Below are 25782 nucleotides of genomic sequence, written 5' to 3'. Positions count from 1 at the left end.
AATTATTACAGTATTGTTGACTGTTCTTTATGCTGTATATTACATCCCCGTGACAGACCTATAAGTGGAAGTTTATGTCTCTTAATCCCCTTCACCTATTTTGTCCAGCCTCCTAGTAACCACCCCTTTGCTCTCTGAATCTATAAGTCTATTCCTGTTTTTAATACAGAACATTTAAAACCTGAATTTTTTTTTTTTTTTTTTTTTTGCTTTGTAGGGCTGTACCCACAGCATATGGAAGTTTCCAGGCTAGGGGTTGAATCAGAGCTATAGCTGCCAGCCTACACCACAGCCCCAGCAACGTGGGATCCAAGCCGAGTCTGAGACCTACGCCATAGCTCACGGCAACACTGGATCCTTTACCCACTGAGCGAGGCCAGGGATTGAACCCACATCCTCACAGATCCTAGTTGGGTGTGTTACCTGCTGAGCCACGACGGGGAACTCCAAACCTGAATATTTTTATGCTGCCTTTCCTGAAGAGTGGCAAGTTGTGGGGAAAAAAAGTGATAGGACAAATGTGTACAATAAGCCTAGTAAACTGGGAAAACTTAGTGAGGCTGTGGGTTCTGCTTCCTCGCAGCATCCCTTGTCTTGGAGCTAACCTGCTCCTTTCCTCTAGGCACACATGAGGGTCTCAGGACCAGCTTCGTGGGAAAAGGTCAGAGTCCTTGCCCATGCCATTTCTCAGATCCCTTCAGCTTAAAATCCTCAGTCTGCCAGGGTGCCATACTTGGGGGTAGTTCCGTGGTCAGGCCTCTAATGGTGCTGCTTCTCTCAGCGGTTCTAGTGTTGCCATCGTAAACGATGCTTCCCTCTGTTAGGGGCCCATGTCTCGGGATGGTCCCCACCACCTGTCCTGTTTGCAGAGATGTGTTCCCAGTAATCCAGGCTGAATTTCTGAATTCTCTTCCCACAGAACCATCGTTAGACTGTGCGAGGGTCTGGATCCATTACGGGTTAACGAAACCTTTTTAAAGGGCTACCCTGGGCATCTTGCCAAGATGTATAAATAGCTTTGTTTTCATGGGAAAATGTGTTTAAAGTTCCAAACAAGTAATTCACACATGAACTCCTTTGTAAATTGGGGACTGTCCTCATGAATTACGGAGGCTTAGAAGGGGACACCAAATCCAGACTGTCTTGGTCATGTTTGGCTGATTTGTTTTGTTGCTCTATTCCACTTATGCAGATTAAGTCTCTCGCTTACTTAAGGGGCTACATTTAGTATATTAGGATATACTTTACTATCTTTCACCCATCTTCCCCCCCAGATTTAAAAGCAGTGTGTGAAACTAAAAAATGTGTTTATACATTTTCAGCAGCATCCTTATTTTTTAAAGACCATATGGAAGATGTAGCCATATTTAAATCAGCTTTGTTTCTGAGCCATCAGGATTTAATGAAGGGTACTTTATTCTTGTGATGTGACTTTTTTTTTCCTCACTACAAATATGTGGTCCTGGGGGCTGGGGGGAGCGGATGGAGAAGGTCATATGCTCCTACCTTAGAAAGGTGGAGAAACTCAATATAAGCTTAAATTAGATTGAAAATGTCAGTTCTTCATCATTAACTCCTAGGGTATACCTCTGTGATCAGCATTTCGTAGATGATGAGTCTGAGAGAGTTGGGACCAGACCCCAGGTCTCTAGATACCCAGCCTGGCATTCAGAGATTTCTGGGTGTGAAAAGCCAGAATATGGAAATTTGAAAGACAGTTGGCTCCTTCTGGATCTCTTGCTGCTTTGTACTGTGTTTCATACATTTTTTAAATTTTAAGGCAGTTAGGGTGTTGATGCCTTGCCTCATAAGATTTTAATACTTAAAAATGTGATTATAGAGGACTTACGTGCCCAAATGATAAATATAGAGTGACTCAGTCATGGACAAGAAGTCGGCATTGCCCTAATGCCCTAAAGTATGTTTAGGGAGAATTCAGAGATTGGGCAGAAATGACAGAGGAAAATTAGATTTTAGGGTTTAAAATGCATAAACAGTGTTGTAATTATTTATACTTTGTCCCATATGGAGGTTCCCAGGCTAGGGATCGAATCAGAGCTGTAGCTGCTGGCCTATACCACAGCCACAGCAACGCCAGATCCGAGCCGCTTCTGCGATCTACATCACAACTTATGGTAAGGCCAGATCCCTAACCCACTGAGCAAAGCCAGGGATCCAGCCTGTGTCCTAATGGATGCTATTCAGATTCATTACCTGCTGAGCCACGATGGGAACTCTAGTCCCATATTTTCATTATCTGCCACAATGCAATTCTCCCTGACTTCCAAAGAAGCTATGCACGTGGACTTAGGAAGTAAGAGAGATAAGTTATTAAAAACCTTGGCGATTTTGAATTACAGTGCTTTCTGCAGAGTATTTGCTGGGCGCTTGCTCTATATAAACCAATAAGCAATCGGCACCCCTTTCTTCAGTATTACAGATAGGCTTCTCCTTCAGTGAAGCTTGACTATATCCTGTGACCATTATAGCAAGCTGGGTAGGAAGTGTTCCCACTGAAGAGCACTGAAGTGAAGGGCTGCTGGCAGTGAGCACCAGCAGTATTTTCCCTTTGTGTTGAAAGTGCTTTGGAGAGTACAGGAATTGTTAGTTCAGCCACAGGACTTCAAACCACAGAAGACTAGTTGACTTATTGCTGGCTTGAAAATTTATTTGCCTGCTGTCCCTTTTGGGGACTTTCTTTGTTTAAAAAAAAAAGTACAGGCCCTGGTTGAACCTGCACAAAACATGGAGTTTGCAGGACCAGAGTGGTGTGTCCCCAGGGCCCTTCACAAGTTGACCTATGCATGTAGCCCTTCTGCAGGCTTGTTCCTTGCCTGTTTTGCACTTACTGGCGCCATCAAGTGGCAACATCAGGAACTGAAGCTGCAAATGCAGAACCACCCCCTCTTCCACTAGGCTCTGCTGAGAAACACATTTTTTTCTTTTTTATGTGGAGGGATGAGACTGCTTTGGATCAAGAGTTACGGGGCAGTGGTGAACTGATAAAAATGAGGTTGGAGATGTGTCAAGCTATTGGCATTGTATTGCCTTAAGCAGGCGTTGTATTAGGTAGCCTCTTAATCCAGCTTTCTCAGAGTATTAGAAATTAATTTCAAGCTTTTCTTTACCGGGAGAAAGTTTAATGCTGTCTTTCAGATGGCCAGGTGATTCCCTCATTTAGGGCAGTAGCAGTTGTTGTTAATTGTAGGATGTAATGCTGATTTAGTTGGCTTTTAAAGTCAAGCAGCGTTGATCTGGCATCTGCCACATCCAGGGTAATATGGCTGACAAGGGGTGTTATATGAAGTCTGTCCTGAAAAGCTTGCAGAATAGCTTGGGAAGCCAGCATGTGAGTGAAAGTGTGATAGATGACAAATACATGGCATGGATTTCAGGTTTGGCGCTATCAAGGCCAACTGGGACTTGAGCCTTTGAGGGAAGGAAGACATCAGCAGGCAATGAGGTCATTTGAGAGTCTGAGGAATGGGTCAGCGTGCAGGGACTGGGAGGTAGGGGAAGGGGACCAGGGAGGGTGAGGTGGACAGTTCTGTCCCTGAAGTAGTGAGAGGAAGGCAGAGTTGTGATAAAGATTAGGTTGTGAGGACTAATTACATTTCTGTAAGAATGTACCAAAATAAGATAAAATAGCTCATGGATGAATTAATTTTTGGATGTATCTGTGAGGCAGTTTTAATGCTCCCCCTCCCCCATTTAGGAAGCAGTAAAGCTATTAAATGTGCGAATTGAAGGATTTTGGAGGAGTTGATCTTTAAGGTTTCTTTTATTCTTTGCAATTTATAATTCTGTGAAATTAAAAATAACTCTTCTGGAAGGAACATCATTTTCAAAGAGACTTGGCTTAATTACGTTTGATGGTATTAATTTCAAGGGGAATAGCTGGCTCAGAAATTTTACTTGTAACTTCTAAGATCTAAAGGGTGACAACCAGCCTTCTGTGATTTGAGTAAGAGGGAAAAAAATAAAATGAAACTAGGGTCAAGGTTGTAGACAGAATGAACGTTCCAGGATTGGGTGTACCTGCTTGAGATAGGTGACAAAATTCCCTGCACTCTGCAGCAGCCAAGTCAAAGAGAGACCCACAGCCTGCTGTTACACAGTTTGCAGTGACAGAGAAATAGAAGCACAGCTACTCCCACCACTTAGTCTTCAGAAAAAGGTTTTCTCTATGGGCGCTCATAAAGAGAATTCTCATGAAAAAGTCTCTCAGCAGTTAGCTCCTTAGCTAACGTATTCTCAGCTATCAAAATCACCTTTTATAATGTCCTTCAGCCTAGACGGGTAACAGAACACCAAAGTGCAGTTCAGTACAATTTTCTGAGGATCTGAATCTGAGGAAGGCTTACTGGAGCTCTGGCTTACTTCAAGAATAAAATCTAAGAATATGGAAAGCAGTGATCCTTGGCTAACGATTCTCTTTTGACTCATACCTTCTTTGGAACATTGATGAGAAGTTGGATCCCTCTTCTCAATACACATACGCGTGATCTCCCCAAAATTTGCATGTTGTTTCAGTCAGTTCACGATTTCCAAGGGTTCACGCCTTTGCAGTTCCCACCCCCACTCATCCACCAACTCCAGGTTGCACACCCTTGGTCTACGGTGGCAGGAAGACTGCAGTAGATGCACATGATTAAAAAAAAAACTGGCACACAAGCATGTTTGTGCTGATAGAGTAGATTCATCCACTTTAACAAGGAGCCAAGTTGAGGATAAGATTGATTTCCACTTACGAAAGCTGATGAGCATGATGGGACATGTCAGAACAAAAGACGTTTATTCCACTTTGGCAAGAATGTGGTCAGGAATGTGATTTTTCTTAGAGAGCAATTGAATATACTGTACCACATTAAAAAAAAAAAAAATCCAAAGCTCCCTCTTTTAGAGAAAGCTGTGGTAATTTAAGCCTAGAAAAACTATAAGGCAGATGTTACCAAGAACCATCTGAGTTACTTTTAAAAATATACATCATTGGTATTTTTGGTATTTTGAATTCTTGGTACAAAGTTCATGCTATATCTAATGAAGCATGGATAGATTCTTGGTGTACCTAAAATAAAAATCCTTATGTAATAGACTCTTGGGAAGGTGAATGACTTTGTTTGCTTTGGGGATTATCTTTGAGCAAGTTACATGTTGAAAACATCTTGTTTATCTAGTTATGTTGGCTTAATATTTTGATTAGTTATAGTTTCTTTTGTATTGCAGTGTTTTAATCTTGGGTGCATCAGGCGGAGTTGGTACTTTTGCTATACAGGTAAGACAATTTCTTTATCTTGTGAATAAGTATATTATTTTCATGAATTTATGAATTTACATATTATGAATTATTTTTCCTCGGAAGCTGAGAGAAATTACATTCATTGTAATTTCAGCTTGCTCATCAAAGAAGGAAATTTTCTTTCTTTTTTTTTTTAAGTGAGGTTTGGTTTACTTGTGAATTTCAAATACCCGTTATTCCTATTTTTTTTAATTTAATGATTTTTATTTTTTTCCATCATAGCTGGTTTACAGTGTTCTGTCAATTTTCTACTGTACAGCAAGGTTACCCAGTCACACATACACATATACACTCCTTTTTCTCATGTTATCATGCTCCGTCATAAGTGACTAAATATAGTTCCTAGTGCTATACAGCAGGATCTCACTGCCTATTTGTTCCAAAGGCAATAGTTTGCATCTGTTAACCCCAGATTCCCAGTCTATCCCACTCCCTCCCCCTTGGCAACCACAAGTCTGTTCTCTGTGTCCATGATTTTCTTTTCTGTGGAAAGGTTCATTTGTGCCATATAATAGATTCCAGATATAAGTGATATCAGATGCTATTTGTCTTTCTGACTTACTTCACTTAGTATGAGGGCCTCTAGTTCTATCCATGTTGCTGCAAGTGGCATTATTTTGTTCTTTTTATGGCTGAGTAGTATTCCACTGTGTATGTATACCACATCTTCTTAATCCATTCATCTGTCGATGGACATTTAGGTTGTTTCCATATCTTGGCTGTTGTGAATAGTGCTGCAATGAATATACAGGTGCATGTGTCTTTTTCAAGAAAGTTTTGTCTGGATATAGGCCCAAGAGTGGGATGCTGGGTCATATGATAGTTCTATGTATAGCTTTCTAGGGTACTTCCATTACTGTTTTCCACAGTGGTTGTACCGATTTACATTCCTACCAACAGTGTAGGAGGGTTCCCTTTTCTCCACACCCTCTCTAGCATTTGTTATTTGTAGACTTCTTAATGATGGCCATTCTGACTGGTGTGAGGTGGTACCTCAGAGTAGTTTTGATTTGCATTTCTCTAATAATCAGGATGTTGATCATTTTTTTCTTGTGCTTGTTGACCATCTGTATATCTAAGGAAGGAAATTTTCTAATGTAGAAGGAAGCATTAACCTTTCCAGGGGCTTAATATATGAGTGAGTTGGAGTTCCTGCTGTGGTGCAATGGGATCGGTGGCATTTTGGGAGTGCTAGGACGCAGGTTTGATCCAGCATTGCCACAGCTGCAACTTAGGTCACAGCTGTGGCTTGGATCTGATTCCTGGCCTGGGAATTCCATATGCCTTGGGGTGGCCAAAAAAGAGAAAAAGAAAACAACAACAACAACAACAAAAAACAGATATATGAGTGAGTTTGTGGATGTCCTGTAAAGCAAATGTAGGAAAGCTTTTAGGGAGAAAGACTATGGGTAGTAAAAGTGGATGAAAATTTGCCATTTGGTAGAAATTGATAAGCAGATTCTAAAATATATGTAGAAATGCAATAGCCAAAATGCTGTAAATGTGGCAGTACTTTCCTAAAGTGCTTTACAGATTCAGTGCAATGCTATCAAAATGGCAGCTTCCCCTTTCTTGTATAAAGGAGCAAACTCTTCCTAAAATGCATATGGGATTCAAGGGACCCCATATTGCCAAACAGTCTTGAAAAGGACAAAATTGGAGGACTCACACGTCTCAATTTTAAAACTTATAAAACTATAGGAGTTAAAACAGTGTGGTACTGGCATATAGATACATATATACATTAATGGACTAGAATTGAACATCCAGAAATAATCCTCTACATCTATGGCGGATTGATTTTTGACTAGGGTGGCAAGACCATTAAACAGGGAAAAGAATAGTCTTTTCACTACTTGGACAACTGGATATACATATGCAAAGAATGACATTGGACTCCCACCCGGCATCATATATGAAATCTAACCCATACTGTGTCAAAGACCTAAGTGTAAGAGCTAAAACCATAAAAGTTTTAGAAGAAAACATAGGAGTAAATCTTCATACATTGGACTTGGCAATAGATTCTTAGATAAGACACTAAAAGCACAAGCAAAAGAAGGAAAAAGTAGATAAATTGGACGTCATTAAATTCAAGACTTTTGTGCATCAAAGGACACTATCAAGGAAGTAAAAAAAAAAATACACAGAATGGGAGCAAATATTTGCAAATCATTCATCTAATAAGGATATAGTATCCAGAATATGTAAAGAACTCTTAAAACTCAACAAAAAGACAACCCAGTTAAAAAATCAGCAAAGGACTTTGAATAGATGTTTCTTCAAAGAAGGTATAAAAATGGCCAGTAAGCCCATGGAAAGATGTTTAACATCATTAGTCATTAGAGAAATACAAATCAAAGTCTCAATGAGCCTTTGGCTTTAGGATATGTTGGGGGCGGGGGTTGGTATACACAACAGAGTACTACTCAGCCATAAAAAAGGATGAAATAATGCCATTTGCAACAACATGAATGGATTTAGAGAATATAAGCTTAGTGAAATAAGTCAGATAGAGAAAGATAAATACTGTACAATATCACTTATATATGGAGTTTTAAAAATAATACAAATGAATCTATATACAAAACAGAAACAGATTCAAGACATAGAAAACAAATTTATGGTTACCAGAGGTGGGGACGGAGGATACAGATTAGGAGTATGGGATCGACAGATACAAACTACTGTACATAAAATAGATAAGCAAAAAGGATCTACTGTATTGCATAGAGAATTATACTCAACATCTCATAATAACTTATAATGCAGTAATAATCCACCAAAAAAAACCCCTGAATCACTATGCTGTATACTTGACACTAATGCCATTTTGTGAATCACTTTATATATATATATATATATATATATATATATTTTTTTTTTTTTTTTTTTTTTTTTTTCGGTCTTTTTAGGGCTGACCCACAGCATATGGAGGTTCCCAGGCTAAGGGTTCAATCAGAGCTGTAACCACTGGCTTATGGCACAGTCATAGCAGTGCCAGATCTGAGCCATGTCTGCAACCTACACCACAGCTCATGGCAGCGCCACATCCTTAACCCACTGAGCGAGGCCAGGGATTAAACCCACGTCCTCAGGAATACTAGCTGGGTTCATTACCACTGAGCCACAGCAGAACAGTATAATTCAACTAAAAAAAACAAAAAAACAAAAAAAACACCACCACAATGAGATGTCACTGCATACCCACTAGGTCGGCTTTTAAAAATAGGGAAAATAACAATGTTTGCAAGGATGTAAAGAAATTGAAACCCTCGTATATTACCAGTGGGGATGTAAAATGGTTCAGCTGCAGTGGAAAACAGTTGGGCAGTTTCTTAAAATTCTTAATTCTCTGTTAAACATAGAATTACCCTATGACTCAGCAGTTCCATCCCTAGGTATATACACAAGATAAATGAAAAACCTATGTTCAAAAACCTGTATACAAATGTTTATAGCAGCATAAGTATTCATGATAGCCAAAAAAAATGGAAGCAACCTTAATGTCTATCAACCGATGAATAGATAAACAAAATGTGGTATATACACCCAGTGGAGTATTATTCAGCTATCAAAAGGAGTAAAATTCTGATTCATGATACAACATGGATAAACCTTCAAGACATTATGCTAAGTGAAAGAATCCAGGCCCCAAAGGGCACATTTTGTATGATTCCATTTATGTCATGTCCAGAAGAGGCAAATCCATAGAGACAGAAAGCGGATTAGTTGCATTCTGGGGGATGGAGGGAGAGGGAATGGGGAATGACTGCCTGATGGGTGTAGATTTATATTTGGGGTGAGGAAAATATTCTGGAATTAGGCAGGGGGGGTGATTGTACAACATTGTACTAAAAGCCACTGAATTATACACTTTAAAATTGCTAAAGTGATGAATTTTATGTGGTCTGAATTTTACCTCAACAAAACAGGACAGAACAAACAGTACCCCGAGTCTCTCCAGCAGAATGGCACCCAGTGGTTGCTCCCTTTGTGGTCAGATGTTTAAGTGGCCGGCTGCTGGGAGAGGAGGCTACTCAAGGGAGATTAATATGAGGGGAGAGTAGGGCTGGTGAGCACACTCAGAGGCTCTGCCACATGGCTTTCCAGGAGGGACAAGTGCCAAGCTCCTCCCCAGACCCCATCTTAGACCTTTCAAGCACACAAGTAGCGCTGAAGTTTCCCAGCCTTCTGCTCAGTGAATTGGGGGGAGGGGAGAGGACTCCCAGGAGATGCATACCTTGACTTCTTTTTAGTTAGATACTGCTGTGGTCTGAATGTTTGTGTCTCTCCAAAATTCATATGTTGAAGTCCAAGTGCCCAAACTGAGGGTCTTGGGGCCTTTGGGGAGTGACTGGGGTCATGAGGGCAGAGCACTGATGAGTGAGATTCATGCCCTTGTGAAAGAGGCCCAGCACCGCTCTCTAGCCCTTCCACCACATGAAGACAGAGAGAAGGCACTGGCTATGAACCAGCAGGATGGCTCTGAACACACGAAGGTGCTGACACCTTGACCTCAGACTTCCAGGGTCCAGAACCTTGGGAAATAATGTCTGTTGTTTATAAGATACCCAGTCTGCAGTATGTTGTTTTAGCAGCCCTAACGACTAAGACAGATACCCAGGGCTTCATCCATAGACTATCAGTAAGTGTGGATTAATGAACAAGTAAATGGAAGAAAGGAAAAGAGAGAAGGAGGGTGGGAGAAAAAGAGGAATATCATACCCTGCTGGCAAGAGTGTAACTGGTACAAACACTTCAGAAAATAATTTGACACCATCTACTAATTCTGAATATAAATTGCCCTATGGCAACCTAACAATTTTATGAATGTACTCTGTAGATAGACATACAGTTGTCCCTCAGTATACCAACCCAAAACCAATTTCAGATTATTTCCAGGACCCCCTTGGATACCAAAACCCATGGGTTCTCATGTCCCTTATATGAAATAGCATAGTATTTGTTATAACCTACACACATCTTCCTATATACTTGAAGTCTTCTTTAGATTACTTATAATACCTAAATAGAACGTAAATGCTATGTAAATAGTTGCCAATGTGCTGCAAATTCAGGTTTTACTTTCTGGAATTTCCTCAGAATTTTTTTCCCAAGTATTTTCAATCCCTGGTTGGTTGGTTAAATTCACTGATGGTGGAATTCTTGGATATAGAGGGCCACTTGTACATGCATCACCAAAAGATACGTACCAGAATCATAGATATCCCCCAACTGGAAACAAGTGAAATGGCCATCAACAGTAAAACGAGCAAGTAAATTGCAGTCTGTTCTTACATTGGGACGGTAAGATAGCCATGAAAACAAACTATAGTTGTACACAATGAAGTAGATGAACCTCACAGGTAAAAAGTCATAAACGAAAGAATACAACTTCTAGAAGTTTCCGTTTGACAGCATTCAAGAACAGGTGAAACTAAACAATAGTGTTTAAGGATGCTTACCTAGATAGTAAGACTTACTTATTTATTTACTTTTTTGTCTTTTCGCCATTTCTTGGGCCACTCCTGCGGCATATGGAGGTTCCCAGGCTAGGGGTCGAGTTGGAGCTGCAGCTGCTGGCCTACGCCAGAGCCACAGCAACTCGGGATCTGAGCTGTGTCTTTGACCTAAGCAACGCTGGATCCTTAACCCACTGAGCAAGGCCAGGGATCGAACCCGCAACCTCATGGTTCCTGGTTGGATTCGCTAACCACTGAGCTACAACGGGAACTCCAGTAAGACTCTTTAAAAAAAAAAACCACGGGAGGCTTATGTAAAAGTCCTGATAGTTATTACTTCTAGGGGACTAAGGGGGTTTGGACTGGGAGGGGGAGGTAAGGAGGTAGTCTAGTTCTTAATCTCAAATGATGCTTAAGATAATATTTGCTTTGGAGTTCTCCTGTGGTACAGTATGTTAAGGATCCAGTGTTGTCACTGCAGCAGCCTGGAGTCACTGCTGTGGTATGGGTTTGATTCCTGTCCTGAGAACTTCTGCATGCCGCTAGCATGGCCAATAAAATTTTAAAAAGTATTTGCTTTGTAAGACTTTGTTAAGCTGTACATTTATATTTTGTTCGCTGTCCTGTATGTATGATATTTCACAATAAAAATATTTTAGTAAGATTAAACACTTGAGTAGAAAGATGTCAAAGTTAAATCCCATATAAAGTTATTATGAGAAAAAAGAAAATGAAAAGTATCTACAGACAATGAAAACCACATTGGAAAACATCGAAATGAAACCTGCTAAAACAAGCTAAACAAACATTAAAAGTATGATAGAAGACAAGAAAGAATGAAATCAGAATTGGAAAACTCAAAAAAAAAAAATGGAAAAAAAGTCATTTACAGTGAAGACTAAACTAGAAGGAATTCGATAGCAAATAAACACAACATATAATGCTGCCCTAATAGAAACAGAATGTGTAAACAGGGGAAATTGTAAATTACAGAAGAAACAAAGAGATTGAAAACAGATTCAAGAGAAAGTGTCAAATACTGAAGACAGGAACGAAGACTGCTGTATGGATAACAGAAGTCTCTGAAGAGGAAAACCAAAACAAGGAAATAAGACATATACTAAAATCTGTAATTCAAGAAACTGTCCTACTTTCCTGAAGTTAAATGATTTGAAGCACGTAGCTAAGAACATGGACTCCAAATGAGCAATATCAAGGAAAACGCTAGTAAAAATATACCAGCCTTTAAAGAAAAAGGAAAAAGAAAAAAAAAAGCCTTTGAGACATCTTTTTAAAAAATAAGAGCTTGTAACATATAAGTGAATTAGGTGATCATCAGACATTCTGACAGCAGTGTTTTAATGCTGACGGAGGGGGGAGTGATGGAGTAATGTTGAAGCTACTTGAGAAGAATACGCTGAAGATTTTCTATCCAGCAAACCCGGCCTTCATACACTAGAGGACACATGTGAACGGTTAATAACCTGCAAGAACTTGGGGAGTATGTTCTTCTGATCCCTTTCTGAGAAATCTACTAGAAAATGAGCTTCTGAAAACGAAAACGGCCAGAGAGACACTGAACTAAGGACTGGTGGTAAATGTTAAATGCAGTGTTAACTGCAGACCTAAACCTCTGAGGGCTTAGAAAGAGTACAGTGTGTAACAGCCATGTGCTCTGACAGGGTGCACAGTACAGCTGTTAAGAAGAAGGAATAGAGGGAGAGCATATATTAAAAATTTTTTAATGCTGTCATTAATCATATTGGTAGTGACATTAATAACATTAATCAGAGACCAGTAGGTGTGTCATATACACTAGAACAAATGGTTATTCATGGAGTTCCTGTTGTGGCTCAGCAGTAACAAACCCAGCTAGTGTCCATGAGGACACAAGTTTGATCCCTGGCCTCACTCAGTGGGTTAAGGATCCAGTGTTGCCGTGAGTTGTGGTGTGGGTTGCAGATGCAGATCGGATCTGGACTTGCTATGGCTGTGGTGTAGGTCGGTGGCTACAGCTCCGATTCGACCCTTATCCTGGGAACTTCCATATGCCGTGAGGGCAGCTCTAAAAAGACATAAATGAGGTGGGGGCAGTTCATGGCATATTTTAATTCTGTCATCTCGTGTCTTTGACAACCAGGATTTTAGGTGTGGAAGAAAAAAGATAGAGATATAATAGAACAGAGGTTAAATAAAACCTTGGTAGTCTGAAATTGGAACTATCGATATGAACTCAAGATGTTTTATATATGTATGTAAAACTATCTCTTGAAATATCATTGGTCACCAAAAAAAAAAAAAAAAAAAAAAAAAAAAGGCAGACCTTAGGAAATGGTAGGTTCCAGTTCTAGAGCACAAAATGTAGGAGAATGAGCCTGGAATATATAAGTAGCCAGGTAGTTATGAAAGACTAGTTATGTCAAAAAGACTCAGGAGCCAACTTGAAGAAACTCCCTAAGATTGTCAAAGAAAACAATTTGGGCTTCAGTAATAGTAATGGTAAGTACAGTGGGTTGAGACCCTTCAGATATATGTAACCAATGAGTTTATGAATTTTTAAAAAAAGTGGTCATTTTCGGAAGATGACAGGAAACCAATTTATTATTTTATAAACTGAAAAAGGGAAACAGTTTTCGCCTTCTCTGTGTGAACTGTATACCTGAGTTTTTTAAACAGAATAGTATATGATGGAAAGTGTTTCTTTATAAAAAGTATTCCAATTACTAAATGCAAAGAGGAGAGAGAGAATATCACCATTTTGCAATCACCAGTATGTAGCCATGCAGGTAATAACAAGAGCAACAACCAGATGTGCTATGCCTCCTATAATTTTGCCAGACACTATTCATAGTCTTGCTAAAGGGATTGAAATAGAAAATACAGAAGACAGAGCAGGATATGGAACTGCCCCGAGTGTGCAATCAGAAATTCCAGAGTTGGAGTTCCCATCGTGGCTCAGCGGTAATGAGCCTGACTAATATCCATGAGGATGTGGGTTTGATCCCTGGCCTTGCTCAGTGAGTTAAGGATCTGGAATTACATTGAGCTGTGGTGAAAGTGGCAGATGTGGCTTGGATCCCGTGTTGCCCTGGCTGTGGTGTTAGGGTGGCAGCTTCAGCTCTGATTCGACCCTTACCCTAGAAATTTCCATATGCCACACCTGTGGCCCTAAAAGAAAAAAGGAAAAAAAAGTAATTCCAGAGTTTCCAGTGGGGAAAAACTCTGAAGGTCATATGACCTAGATTCTTTCACAGATAAATTTTAAGAAAGTGAAAGGATAGAAGAGGAGCCTATAGCGTAAAAAAGGACTTAGAAGACCTATTTTTAAAGTGCACAAGACTAAAACTATGCTATCTAGGGAATGCATATTTGGTTGAAAAAAGTATTTTTAAATTTATTTTTATTATTTTGCTTTTTAGAGCCACACCCATGGCATATGGAGGTTCCCAGGCTAGGGGTCAAATCAGAGCTGCAGCTGCCAGCCTACACCACAGCCACAGCAACGCCAGATCTGAGCTGCATCTTCGACCTACACCATAGCTCGCCGCAATGCTGGATCCTTAACCCACTAAGCGAGGCCAGCGATAGAACCCACAACCTCATGGTTCCTAGTCAGATTCATTTCCATTGTGCCATGACGGGAACTCCGAAAAAAAGCATTTTTTTTTAAATGTAAGGAGGCAGTGACTCTAAGCATGAGGATGATGAGTTCCTGGGAGGGCAGGGCTGGTGCTGGGCTGGGGCACGGGGAAGTTTTTGGAGTGGCTTCCGCTTGCTGTCTCTGACCGAGAGGTATCTGCCTTTTAGACATCTTCTGTACTTGTGTTTTAGTTGACATAAAATAGTTTTTAAAACTAAAGCTGTTTTAAAACCTTTTAGTAGTATGCAAAGATATTAGTTCTAAGTGGGAGAGCAAACTAGAAATTTGGAAAAAATTATTTGAACTATTTAAAGATATGACAGATTCTTCTCAAGGATTTAATACCGTTTAAGGACAACACATAAATGTAGGTGCTTAGAACACAATTTCCTTTTTTCGTTGACAATTTCTTTTATACAGGTGCTAGATTCATCTTGGATTATATTCTTCAATTTTTTTTTTTTTAATTTTATGACCACTCTTGTGGCACATGGAAGTTCTCCAACCAAGGGTTGGATCCAAGCCATAGCTGCTGTGACAACACCGGATCCTTTAACCCACTGACAACAGGGGCTAAACCCAACCCACACCTCCGCAGCGACCTGAGCTACTGCATTTGGATTCTTAACCCACTGCACCACAGCAGGAACTCCCTATGCTTCACATACTTGAAGTTAATTTGGGACTTTCTGTTGAAAGCAGTATGTCATTATACTCAGGTGTCTCTATTTGTGGCCCACAAACATAAAATACTGTATATGATGCCAGTCCTAAATTTTTTAATTCCCCTCAGGTTTCCAGACCGTATAAACCCTTGGCCACTATTACTTTTTAAAAGTGAAAAATTAGATAAGATTATGAATGGTATTATTTTTTGTCTTTTTTAGGGCTGCACCCGAAGCATATGGAAATTCCCAGGCTAGGCGTCTAATTGGAGCTGTAGCCGCCAGCCTACGCCACAGCCACAGCAATGCCAAATCCGAGCCTCTTCTGCCACCTACACCTCAGCTCATGGCAACACCGGATCCTTAACCCACTGGGCGAGGCCAGGGATCGAACCTGCATCCTCATGGATGCTAGTCATATTTGTTTCTGCTGAGTCACAATGGGAACTCGACGAATGGTTTTAAAACCCTTTATTTTTTTGTATTTAATGGATCGTTAGCACCTAGGTGTACTTCAGAATGGGGATTCAGTGGTGAACAAAACAAGCACAGATCTCTTATAATCTACTGAACCTTTGAAGCTTATACTAAGGAAGCTCAGGGAGTTGGAGTGGAGAAACCAACTGATTCGTTATGACTGATAAGTGCCCATTCGAAAATTTCTCAGTGAACTACAAGTAATGCTCTCAAATTTGGCTAACAATGGCTCCCTTTTAATTCTATGAAATTGTCATTACGGAAAAGAATTATAGCAGTTTTGGAGCAGGATGCTTTCTGGACACTTAATGCTGAATCCTTAGTTCTTTTTATTTAAGTCTAGTTATTTTTAAATATATTTAAAATATAAGGCCTCTGCATTTTAAATCCTTGAAAGCATTTATATAAGTCTTTTTACTCTAGAGGAGAGGAACTGATCCATGTTTTGAAAATAAAATGGCCATGTTTTCTTCTCTTCCTAAGAGCCTTTATTACCCAGTACCTGACTGCTTTGACAGGTTGTCTGACTCAGGATTGTACTAGCACTTACTGAAGATGCAAATGAAGAGATGTTGCATTTTAATGTTCTGGATGATTTTTAAATACTCATTTTTCCGAGGACATGATTTTTTTTTCCCCATTGACCTCTGTCATTACTGAAAATGCTAAGTTCCCGTCTTTCCTGTTGCTGCTGAGGCACTGAGCCCTTCTCTAACTGGATTGGTTATAACTTCAGGACAGCAAGGCGACTGACTGTCTCAACCAGGGAAAATGAGGTCTATTTCTTGGGTTTTTTTCTTCATGAACTAAAGTTTAATCATTTTTACTAGTTTCTGACAGATGGCTTCCTGTAGTTCTTGTTAAGATAAAGCGCTTAGAGTTCCCTGGAGATTATGCTGATATACGTATACATGGTGCCAACTTTTTTTTTTTTTTTAAGTGCAGTTTTTTAACACCCCCACCCCCTTGTCTTTTTTGGGCAGGTAATGAAAGCATGGGATGCTCACGTGACAGCAGTTTGCTCTCAGGATGCCAGTGAACTTGTCAGGAAGCTTGGGGCAGATGATGTAATCGATTACAAATCTGGAAATATGGAAGAGCAGTTGAAATCCTTCAAGCCGTATGTATTCAGTGTTCAGTTTGGGAAGGTGCGAACAAAGATAATTGATGATGCAAGTCTAGATGGGTGGCAGCCTTATAGTCATGTTGGAATCTTAGAGAAGAATCTGTGAAAAACATTCTTTGTCACTAGAGGTCATGTAGGTTGGTTTCTGTTTTAACTCCAGCAGTTTATACAGTACAGTCATACAAGGTGATACATCCTGAGGAAGATATTTTGCTTTGCTGGTCTTTTGCTGATTTCTTTCTTTTTTTTTTTTTTTTTTAGGGCCACACCCACGGCATGTGGAGGTTCCCAGGCTAGGGGTCTAATCGTAGCTGTAGCCGCCGGCCTACACCACAGCCACAGCCCCACCAGATCCGAGCTGCATCTGCAACCTATACCACAGCTCACAGCAATACTGGATCCTTAACCCACTGAGTGAGGCCAGGGATCAAACCTACAACCTCATCGTTCCTAGTTGGATTCGCTGCTGCTGTGCCATGATGGGAACTCCTCTTTTGCTAATTTTTTTTTTTTTTTTTTTTTTATCTTTTTGTCTTTGTTGTTGTTGTTGCTATTTCTTGGGCCGCTCCCGCGGCATATGGAGGTTCCCAGGCTAGGGGTTGAATCGGAGCTGTAGCCACCGGCCTACGCCAGAGCCACAGCAACGCGGGATCCGAGCCGTGTCTGCGACCTACACCACAGCTCACGGCAACGCCGGATCTTTAACCCACTGAGCAAGGGCAGGGACCGAACCCGCAACCTCATGGTTCCTAGTCGGATTCGTTAACCACTGCGCCACGACGGGAACTCCCTCTTTTGCTAATTTTTAAGTTAACATTTATTGCTGGTTTGTGAGAATTGGCAGAATTGGAAGTGCATTTCCTTCAGTGGCATTTGTCACCACAGGAAGAACATAGAGCAGTGTGTGAAATACACGATTAGTGTTTTGGTTAATAATGAGGCTTTCAGAGAAGCAAAGGCAGTATAAATATCAGTAATGGGAGCCTGTGGATGTTCTCAGGCTGTGGTTGGACCGAATGTACCAAGCTGGAGCAGATTCTGGGCAGCGGCAGGGGAGTGCTAGTCTAGTCCCCTGTCTTCACCCAGCCCAGTCAGAGCCGCAGCACAGGCGCACCTGAGGAGCGTTTGGAAAGCTGTTTTACTGTTCCTATTGAGTTTTTCCTTTTTAAAATTAGTTTTTAGAAGCTAATTACATAGAAATATATTTTGGTGGGCTAAAGAAGAAGAGGAAGCCCCTACCTGACACTGCCCAGCCTCTCTTAGCCAGCACCCCAGCTCTCAGCAGTATGTGTCTGGCTATGCAGCCAGGAGCCGCCAGCCCACTCAGCTTTCCTGCAGCTGTTCACAGAGCATCTGCTCCTGCTCGGCAGTGCTCTAAACACTGGATAAGACATAGTGGTGAAAGAGACTCGTTCCCCCTTTCAAGGGCTTATATTCTGGTCGTGCTCTCAAGAACTCCGATGCAGGGAAAGGGAAAAAATGATTGTTTAGATGGGGTGGTGTAAGGAGTTCATGTTGTGCTCAGCAGGTTAAGAAATTGACAGTGTCCGTGAGGACGTGGGTTTGATCCCTGGCCCTGCTCAGTCGGTTGAGTATCCTGCGTTGCTGTGAGCTGTGGTGTAGGCTGCAGATGCGGCTCAGATCCCCTGTTGCTGTGGCTGTGGTACAGGCTGGCAGCTGCAGCTCAGATTCAACCCCTAGCCCAGAGGAGGAGAGGAGCACCTGTTCCAGGTGGAGGTAACACCAAAAATAAAGCCCCTGAGGCAGGAAAACGCCGGGCACATTTGAGGACTGACACTGTCCCGTGGGAAATCCCTGCCTGTGTGTCAGGACCTAGGCCTCTCAGAGCTGGCTTCCAGACAGTGGTATTTTTGTTTGATCATCTCTCTTCTGCTGCTTCTAGGAGTAATATCAGGAGATGAAGGCCAAGGCCAGCACTTTCCCTCCCATCTACCATGAGTTTTAGGCCTGTCTGGACCCTTTCACCAGAGAAGAGAGACCCTGACAGGTTCAAGGCCAGAGCACACCCAGTTAGCCTCCCATACTGCACTGAATTCTGCCCGTGTCTCTGGCCGTGACCTTGCCCCTTCTGCTGGCTCTTTTCCAGATCTCACTAGCTCAAATGTCGTCTGTTACTTTTTTAATGACCGATTTAGTTGCAACTGATCTCTACAACTTTTACCTGGAGGTTGGCCTTTTAATCCACTTAGAATAAATTTGTTCCTCCTTCTAAATAGCAACCTTTTTGATTTGAGTCTTAGAATTTTATAGCAGGAAAGGGCTTTGAAATCATTTAGCCCTACTCTATTGGGTTATAGTTGAGAAAATAAGGGGCAGAGGATTCAGGAGTTTTTTCATGCTCAAGGTCATGCCGCTTAATCATTAGTGGGAGAGCTGGGTCTACAGCCCAGTCTCTGGACTTCTTTTCTCAGGCAGTGCCAGTTCTGTAATACCAGACTGCCTTTAAGTTTTATTTAAAGTAAGTGGCATCATATTTATTTGAAATTTGGGAGTGAAATAGGAACTTAAAAGTAGAAACTTACTCATGAAAAGAATGTTCTGTTTTTTGTTTTTTTTTTTTTTCTTCTAGTGAGAAGAATAGTCATCTAGCAAGGTCATTCTCCTGCACTTTTTATCCTTCAATTTTTTTTTGCCCTTTTTTAGTTTAGTCCCATGGAAGACTCAAGAGCCACAAAGTTGGCCAAAGCTGGTTTTAGAAGCTTTGATGTTTGACTTCATCCAGATGAATGTGAATTTGGAAGGGAAAAAGGATTTACCAAAAAGGAATTCCTCTATTAATTTGCTTAATTTATAAGCATGCATTCTCTAAATAGATCTTTGTTTTCAGAAATTTTTTTTTTTTTTTTTTTTTTTTTTTTTTGGTCTTTTTTGGGCTGCATCCTTGGCATATGGAGGTTCCCAGGCTAGGGGTCAAATTGGAGATGTAGCCGCCGGCCTACACCACAGCCACAGCCCCACCAGATCCGAGCTGCATCTGCAACCTACACCACAGCCACAGCAATGCTGGATCCTTAACCCACTGAGCAAGGCCAGGGATCGAACCTGTGTCCTCATGGATACTAGTCAGATTCGTTTCCACTGAGCCATGACAGGAACTCCCAGAAATATTTTAAAGCTTCATTGGGTTTTATCCCCTTTAAGTAGAATGTAGTGATTGTAGCAATTTTAGATTAGATTTAAGGAGTTGAATATCTGTCAGTTCCCGTGGATTCCATTATGACTGGATTTTTTGGCATGTTAGAGCAGAGCTGAAGACTAAAAGTGAGCTGTTGGGTTCTCTTTATATATTGTGCTGATTTCGTGCATGGAAACCAGAAAAAGAAAATTCCAGAAAGTGAAGAGGATGCTTCTACAAGCAGTTCTGATTGTGGAGGGAATAAAAGCGAATCATCCCATGTGGGTCAAAACCTAATACACTTTGCTCTCAAGTATTCGTGTGGATAAAAGAATACTTTGACTTATATTGGGTGGGTGGTTTTACAGATTTCTGTGAAGTTTTAGTTAGTTGAGTTTCTCAGCCTTGGCAACCTTAGTGTCTCAATTATTGACATTTTGGGCTTGAAACTTTTTTGTTGCGAGGGGCTGTTCTTTCTGTTGTAGGACATTTATCATCATCCCTGGACTCTAGATACCAGTACCCTCTTCCCCCCACCTCCTCCAATTGTGACAACTAAAAATGTCTCTGGATATTGCCTAGTATGTCTCCTGGAGGCCAAAATCACCCTCGGTTGGAAACCACTTGTTGAAGTCCTTCTTAAAGTATTAGAAAATAAGATGACTGTTATGACCAAAAAATAAAAAAAAATAAAATCTCATTTGACTTACCTTGGAGAAAACCCAGAGATCCAGTAAGTGGGTGTGTCCTTTTCTCCTTCGTTGGAGCAGCTGCCCCTCTGCTGCTGTGAGCTGTCACTGCAACAGACCTGGTAGCTAACTGGTGATGGGAGCCCTGGTAAAGGCTGACCAAGATGTTTCGATTTGATTCTTTCTCTCCAGGTTTGATTTTATCCTCGACAATGTTGGTGGATCCACCGAAACATGGGCTCTAAATTTTCTCAAGAAGTGGTCAGGAGCCACATATGTGACTTTGGTGACTCCTTTCCTCCTGAACATGGACCGGTTGGGCATAGCGGACGGCATGTTGCAGACAGGCGTCACTGTGGGTTCGAAGACGCTCAAGGTAGGCGGGGGAGTCTTGGGTGGTGAGAGCAAGCAGGTGCCTCTTGCTTCTGAAACTTGGTTTCCTCCCAGCCAGTTTCTTTTCTCTTGGAGGCAGCACAGCACAGTGGCTGCAAGTGGGATCTCTGGAGTCACATGTGGGCGGGGGACAAATTCTGGCCTCCACTCGGTAGCCATGCAACCTTATGCAAATTACTTACATCATTCAGTCTCAACAGTTTCACCTGTAAAATGAAGCTAATGCCATAGCTCCCTTACTGCGTGTCCTAAGGATTAAATGGGATAATCCATGTGAAGAACTTGTCACAATGCGTAGTACCTAAGAAGCTCTTGTTAAATGGTAGCCTTCATATTAATGATTACTGCTTCTCTTGATTCCATCTGATAGACCTTCTGCTTTTTCCCTGTCTGTACCTGATGGCCCTCTCCCTGTTTCACCAGTCTCTGTATATAGTCTCTCGTTTATGAAGGCAGAAGCTTTATGAAGACAGCTTAGAGCCAGCTGTTTTCATAGTGGTAGCCTTGGGATAGGCCATTCATTTCCAGGCTGGGGCTTTCGAACCTTTCGAGGTCCATGGGCATTTTTTTGAATTTCAGAAACCTGAAGGAAATTGTATTCTTAGGCTACATGGACAAATGGCATCATCATGCTTTTCTGGAATTATATCAACTTGTCCTGACAGTGCATATCTCATGTACATCAGAAACTCTAGCTATTGATGGTATTCCGGGAGTTTCTAAGACCTGATTAGCCCGATTTTGTTACCAGGGCCATTAGGCGCTATGTCACCTAACTGAACACATCAGGGTGTGCTGGGCCTTGAAGACTAGCACAGACCAGCACCAGCACCAGTGCACCAGTACCCAGAGAGTCTGCTCTTGACCCAGTGCTCACAGTGCTGGCAGAGGCTTATGTAGTGTCATGTTATGCACTGTTGGTAATTACAGAGCTTTGGCTTCAAATCTGAACTAGTGTTGAAATGGAGGAAGTAATAGAAGAAAATGGAGATACATTTTGTTTTTTAAATTGAACAAAGTGCATCAGGCTCAGGAGAAAAAGCAGTAGAAGGTTCCTCGAGGGTGAAGAGATTATGACTCATGTTGATAGCCGACACTGGCCCATATTTACAAGATGACTGGTGTGATAGTTATCTTTTTTTTTTTTTTTTTTTTTGTTGTTGTTGTTGTTGCTATTTCTTGGGCCGCTCCCGCGGCATATGGAGGTTCCCAGGCTAGGGGTCGAATCGGAGCTGTAGCCATCAGCCTACGCCAGAGCCACAGCAACGCGGGATCCGAGCCGTGTCTGCAACCTACACCACAGCTCACGACAATGCCGGATCGTTAACCCGCTGAGCAAAGGCAGGGACCGAACCCGAAACCTCATGGTTCCTAGTTGGATTCGTTAACCACTGCGCCACGACGGGAACTCCTGTGATAGTTATCTTTAGCTTCTTCTTGATTCCAGAAATGAATTTGGAACCTTGTGGGGGGTGGAATTTAGGACCTTGGTCTCTTGAATGTTATGCACTAACCACATCTGTAGAGGAAGAAGAGCCATGGTGGAGGAGACCGCTCCTGAGCCCCTAGGGGCTGCGTCTGGGTGACAGAAGTGAACGGCCAGGCACTGTGCTCCGGCTTCTTTATTGTCACTTGATTCAGACGGCAGCCAGACACAGCATCCACGGGGTGCTTTGTGGTGGGGAGAGGAATCTTAGCTGTCCTTTGTCTCTTCTTTCCCTTTTCACAAAACCCAGGCTTCCGACGTGCTTTAAAATGTAAGTTTAAATTTTCTGTAAGATTTCACAGTTTGTACTTCAGTGAGCCCTCTTACAAGTTAACCTTCAGCCTTGTCCTCTGAGAGCGAAACAGGCATAGCTCTCTTCATTTTCCCTTTTCCCCTTCTTGAAAGATGATAGCGGTACTCTCATGTGGAAGCCTTTTAAGTAGTTTCTGATGTCTTTCTGAGCATGTGCACAGTTAAAGCCTCATTGTACTGCCTGCCTGCTTCGGTTTACTCTCTCCTGTACTAGCCTGGAAAAAATGCAGACTCCTTAGAGCAGAACATCAAAATTCTGCTGTTTCCGACCAAAAGTTTCGCTTTACAGGGCAACCTACTGTAAAGAATTGCAGATATGACAGTTGTGACCGTCACTATTCTTTCTTGAAAACCCTAAATAATTATCAGACTATTTAAATTGTAGCCTGTAAGGCCAGACCTTAGGGAGAAGTACATGAACCGGTCTTCTGTGGCTGTATTTAACTGGACCTGCTCCAAGCTTAGAACAGTCACAGTGCCTCTGGTTTTCAGCTACCTAAGCCTTCGAATGTGGTTGGTTTTTTTTTTTTTTTTTTTTAAGTTCGTTGCCTAGACCATTGCGTCCTGGCCTCTTTCATCCTGTGACACACACACAGAACATGATAGTATTTGCATAGCATGTTGAAACTGCTCTGGGTCAAGTGCGAACTACCATTAGCCCAGGCTCTGCCTTGCTACCCCGAGGGCTTGTCTTACCTCTTCTAAGGTGAACTTGGCTCTCTTTGCATCTGTGGTCCTGGGATAATTATGAATGGTGACCCCTTTAACTCTTAGAGTTGTTCCAGGTTAGACTGTGAACCTAGGGTCACTCAGCCAAACCAGTAAGCCGTTGCTGGCACACCACTTGCAGAGCTCTGCCTAGACGACAGAGCTGTCTGTCTTTCCACCATCTTAAACTCCAACTTGGCCTTGCCCCCCAGACTTTGCTCAGTAAGCTTTCCCTCCAGTCCTAGATAAATATATATTGAATACTGTCTATGTATAAGGCATACATACATACATTCTCATTTCATCCTTCCAATATCCCTGTCGACTAGGTGGTGGTACCGCCATTTTACAGGCCAGGAAACAGGTCGACAGAAGTCGCTTCACCTAAATAACACAGCTATGAAGGCCTGAGGTAGAGTAGCTGGGGTGTTCTACCACACCTGCTGGCTTTACGCCGTGAGGGCAGCTGATCATCCTGCTGAGGGTTGTGAGACAGCTCAGTGGAGAGAGTCTGAGCTCGCCCAGCAGGTGTGGGGAGGGAGGCACAGGGTCTGAGTGGCTCCCGTCTGATGCATTTGAATTGGGCAGGTCATTGGTGTATCATGGAGAACCTCCGCTGGTTCAATAATGACCTACCCGACATAAAGAATCAGCATTAGAAATGAGTATGGTAGTAGGGTGGTCATGAACCCTCTTGGTGTAAGATTTTTGCTTCTGTTCACCAGGGGCCGTTCTGTCCCATAATAGATTAGGTCACTAGGGACTTGCTGTAACTATAGGGGAAGATCCACCGTGATGCATGAGGAACATTACACTTTGTTTTGCCTTTAAATCTGTCTTATTCCTCTCAGAGCCAGAAAAAAAAAAAAATCGTGATTGGTTTTCTTGTCTAAGATCATATTTTGGTGCCCTGTTGCCCTTAAAGCTTTCTTAAGTCAAAAGCCTTTTCTGGTGCCTCAAGTCTCGAGATCTCCTAGGGAAGAAATTGAGGAAGACTTGAGACTGTCATTTTAAGAAGAGCTTTCCTGTGCTTCCTTGCTTGTCAGTCAAGAAGCCTGAGTTCACATGAATATGTCTCTGTTGATTTACTTATCTATGAAACATTTATGGAGCATCCGCTGTCAGTCAGTCACTGTGCTGAGGTGCTGGGTGTACGGCTCATTGTGTCAGCGGGCAGAGGGAAAGCAGTCTGTCCATCTCAGTCTTCCGGGAAATACGTTTCCCTGAATTTGCACTTGGATTTCATTCTTTCCAATATTTGACATGTTTTGTTTTCTTCTTTTTAGCATTTCTGGCAAGGAGTCCATTACCGCTGGGCCTTTTTCATGGCCAGTGGTCCATATCTGGATGACATTGCAGAACTGGTGGATGCAGGAAAGGTATGTGTATTGCCAGGGTGCCACTTGTTATCCCAGTGCCCTCCCAGCAAGCCTGGTGAGTGGGAACTCAGCAGAGGTAGGCTTGGCCAGTGTCTAAGAACCTTACACGCCAAGCTGAAGGACAATGACCTGGGTTCTGTCTCCATAGGAGTCATAGACATAGATTGCTGCATTTGAAAAAGGCCATGTGGAGTTCCCGTTGTGGCTCAGTGGAAACAAATCTGACTAGTATCCATGAGGACGCAGGTGGGTCTCGCTCAGTGGGTTAAAGATCCAGCATTGCCGTGAGCTGTGGGGTAGGTTGCATTTGCAGCTCGGATCCTATGTTACTTGTGGCTGTGGTGTAGGTCGGTAGCTATAGCTCCAATTCGACCCCTAGCCTGGGAACCTCCTTATGCTGCAGATGTGGCCCTAAAAAAGACAAAAAAAGAGAAAAGGGCTTATACCGTCTGGTTTACAGATGAAGAGGCAGGCTCAGAGAGCTTCTGTGATTTTCCCCAAGACTTAGTTACATGGTAGCAGAGGTGGGCAGCGAATTTTGGCAGCAGTCCTGAAAAGATGACACCATGAAGGCAGTCGCTGCACAGAGGTGGGGACACACCTGTGACTTTACAGTTAGACTTGCTTCTAGAGCTTCTTTAGTCCAAGCGTGAGGCTGCTTTGGAGGCAAGCAGATTTCCAGATAAACTGTGGAATCTAAACTCCAGGCAGACCTGGCCTGGAAATCCGGTCCCTGTGTCTCCAGTTCCCAGGCCAGAATAGTAACATCGATGGCAAATAAATGGTAGGTCTGAGAGGGTCAGCAGAAAAAACTGGTTGCCATTTGACTCCTCGGGTCTGTCCTTCAGTGGACCTCATGGGGAAGGGACTGCAGGCTGTAGCCTGGTCAGCCCTTTTTGGGGGTTGAAAGGCCTCTCAGGCTACTGGAGGTTGAAAGGGTCCTCAGCGACCACCTGCTTATTTGAGTTCTTCTATGATTTTAACTGCCCAGACATGCCATCACTGGA

The 25782-nt window shown here is 42.1% G+C and overlaps 1 protein-coding gene across 11 annotated transcripts in view; it reads left to right on the top strand.

Moving 5' to 3' along the window:
* RTN4IP1 (reticulon 4 interacting protein 1) overlaps positions 1 to 25782 on the top strand; it is a 52867-nt gene that overhangs the window by 15933 nt on the left and 11152 nt on the right. For 10 of the 11 annotated variants that reach the window (XR_014806588.1, XR_014806587.1, XR_014806586.1 and 7 more), the window contains 4 exons: positions 5227 to 5275; positions 16530 to 16666; positions 20690 to 20873; positions 24683 to 24775. Coding sequence is in view for 4 of the 11 variants with exons in the window: in XM_084961797.1 (XP_084817923.1) it covers positions 5227 to 5275; positions 16530 to 16666; positions 20690 to 20873; positions 24683 to 24775 (463 nt within the window). In the remaining 7 variants the exon portion in view is untranslated. Of the gene's footprint in view, positions 1 to 5226; positions 5276 to 16529; positions 18410 to 20008; positions 20090 to 20689; positions 20874 to 24682; positions 24776 to 25782 lie in introns of all 11 variants that reach the window. The other variant, XR_014806590.1, reaches the window with a different exon arrangement.

Source organism: Sus scrofa, chromosome 1 (assembly GCF_054392235.1).
Source record: "Sus scrofa isolate SSC_HxYL_T2T_F1_AM1 chromosome 1, Sscrofa_HxYL_maternal_Yorkshire_Landrace_v2.0, whole genome shotgun sequence".
NCBI classification, from domain to species: domain Eukaryota; kingdom Metazoa; phylum Chordata; class Mammalia; order Artiodactyla; family Suidae; genus Sus; species Sus scrofa.
This window is presented reverse-complemented; position numbering and strand designations above follow the sequence as displayed.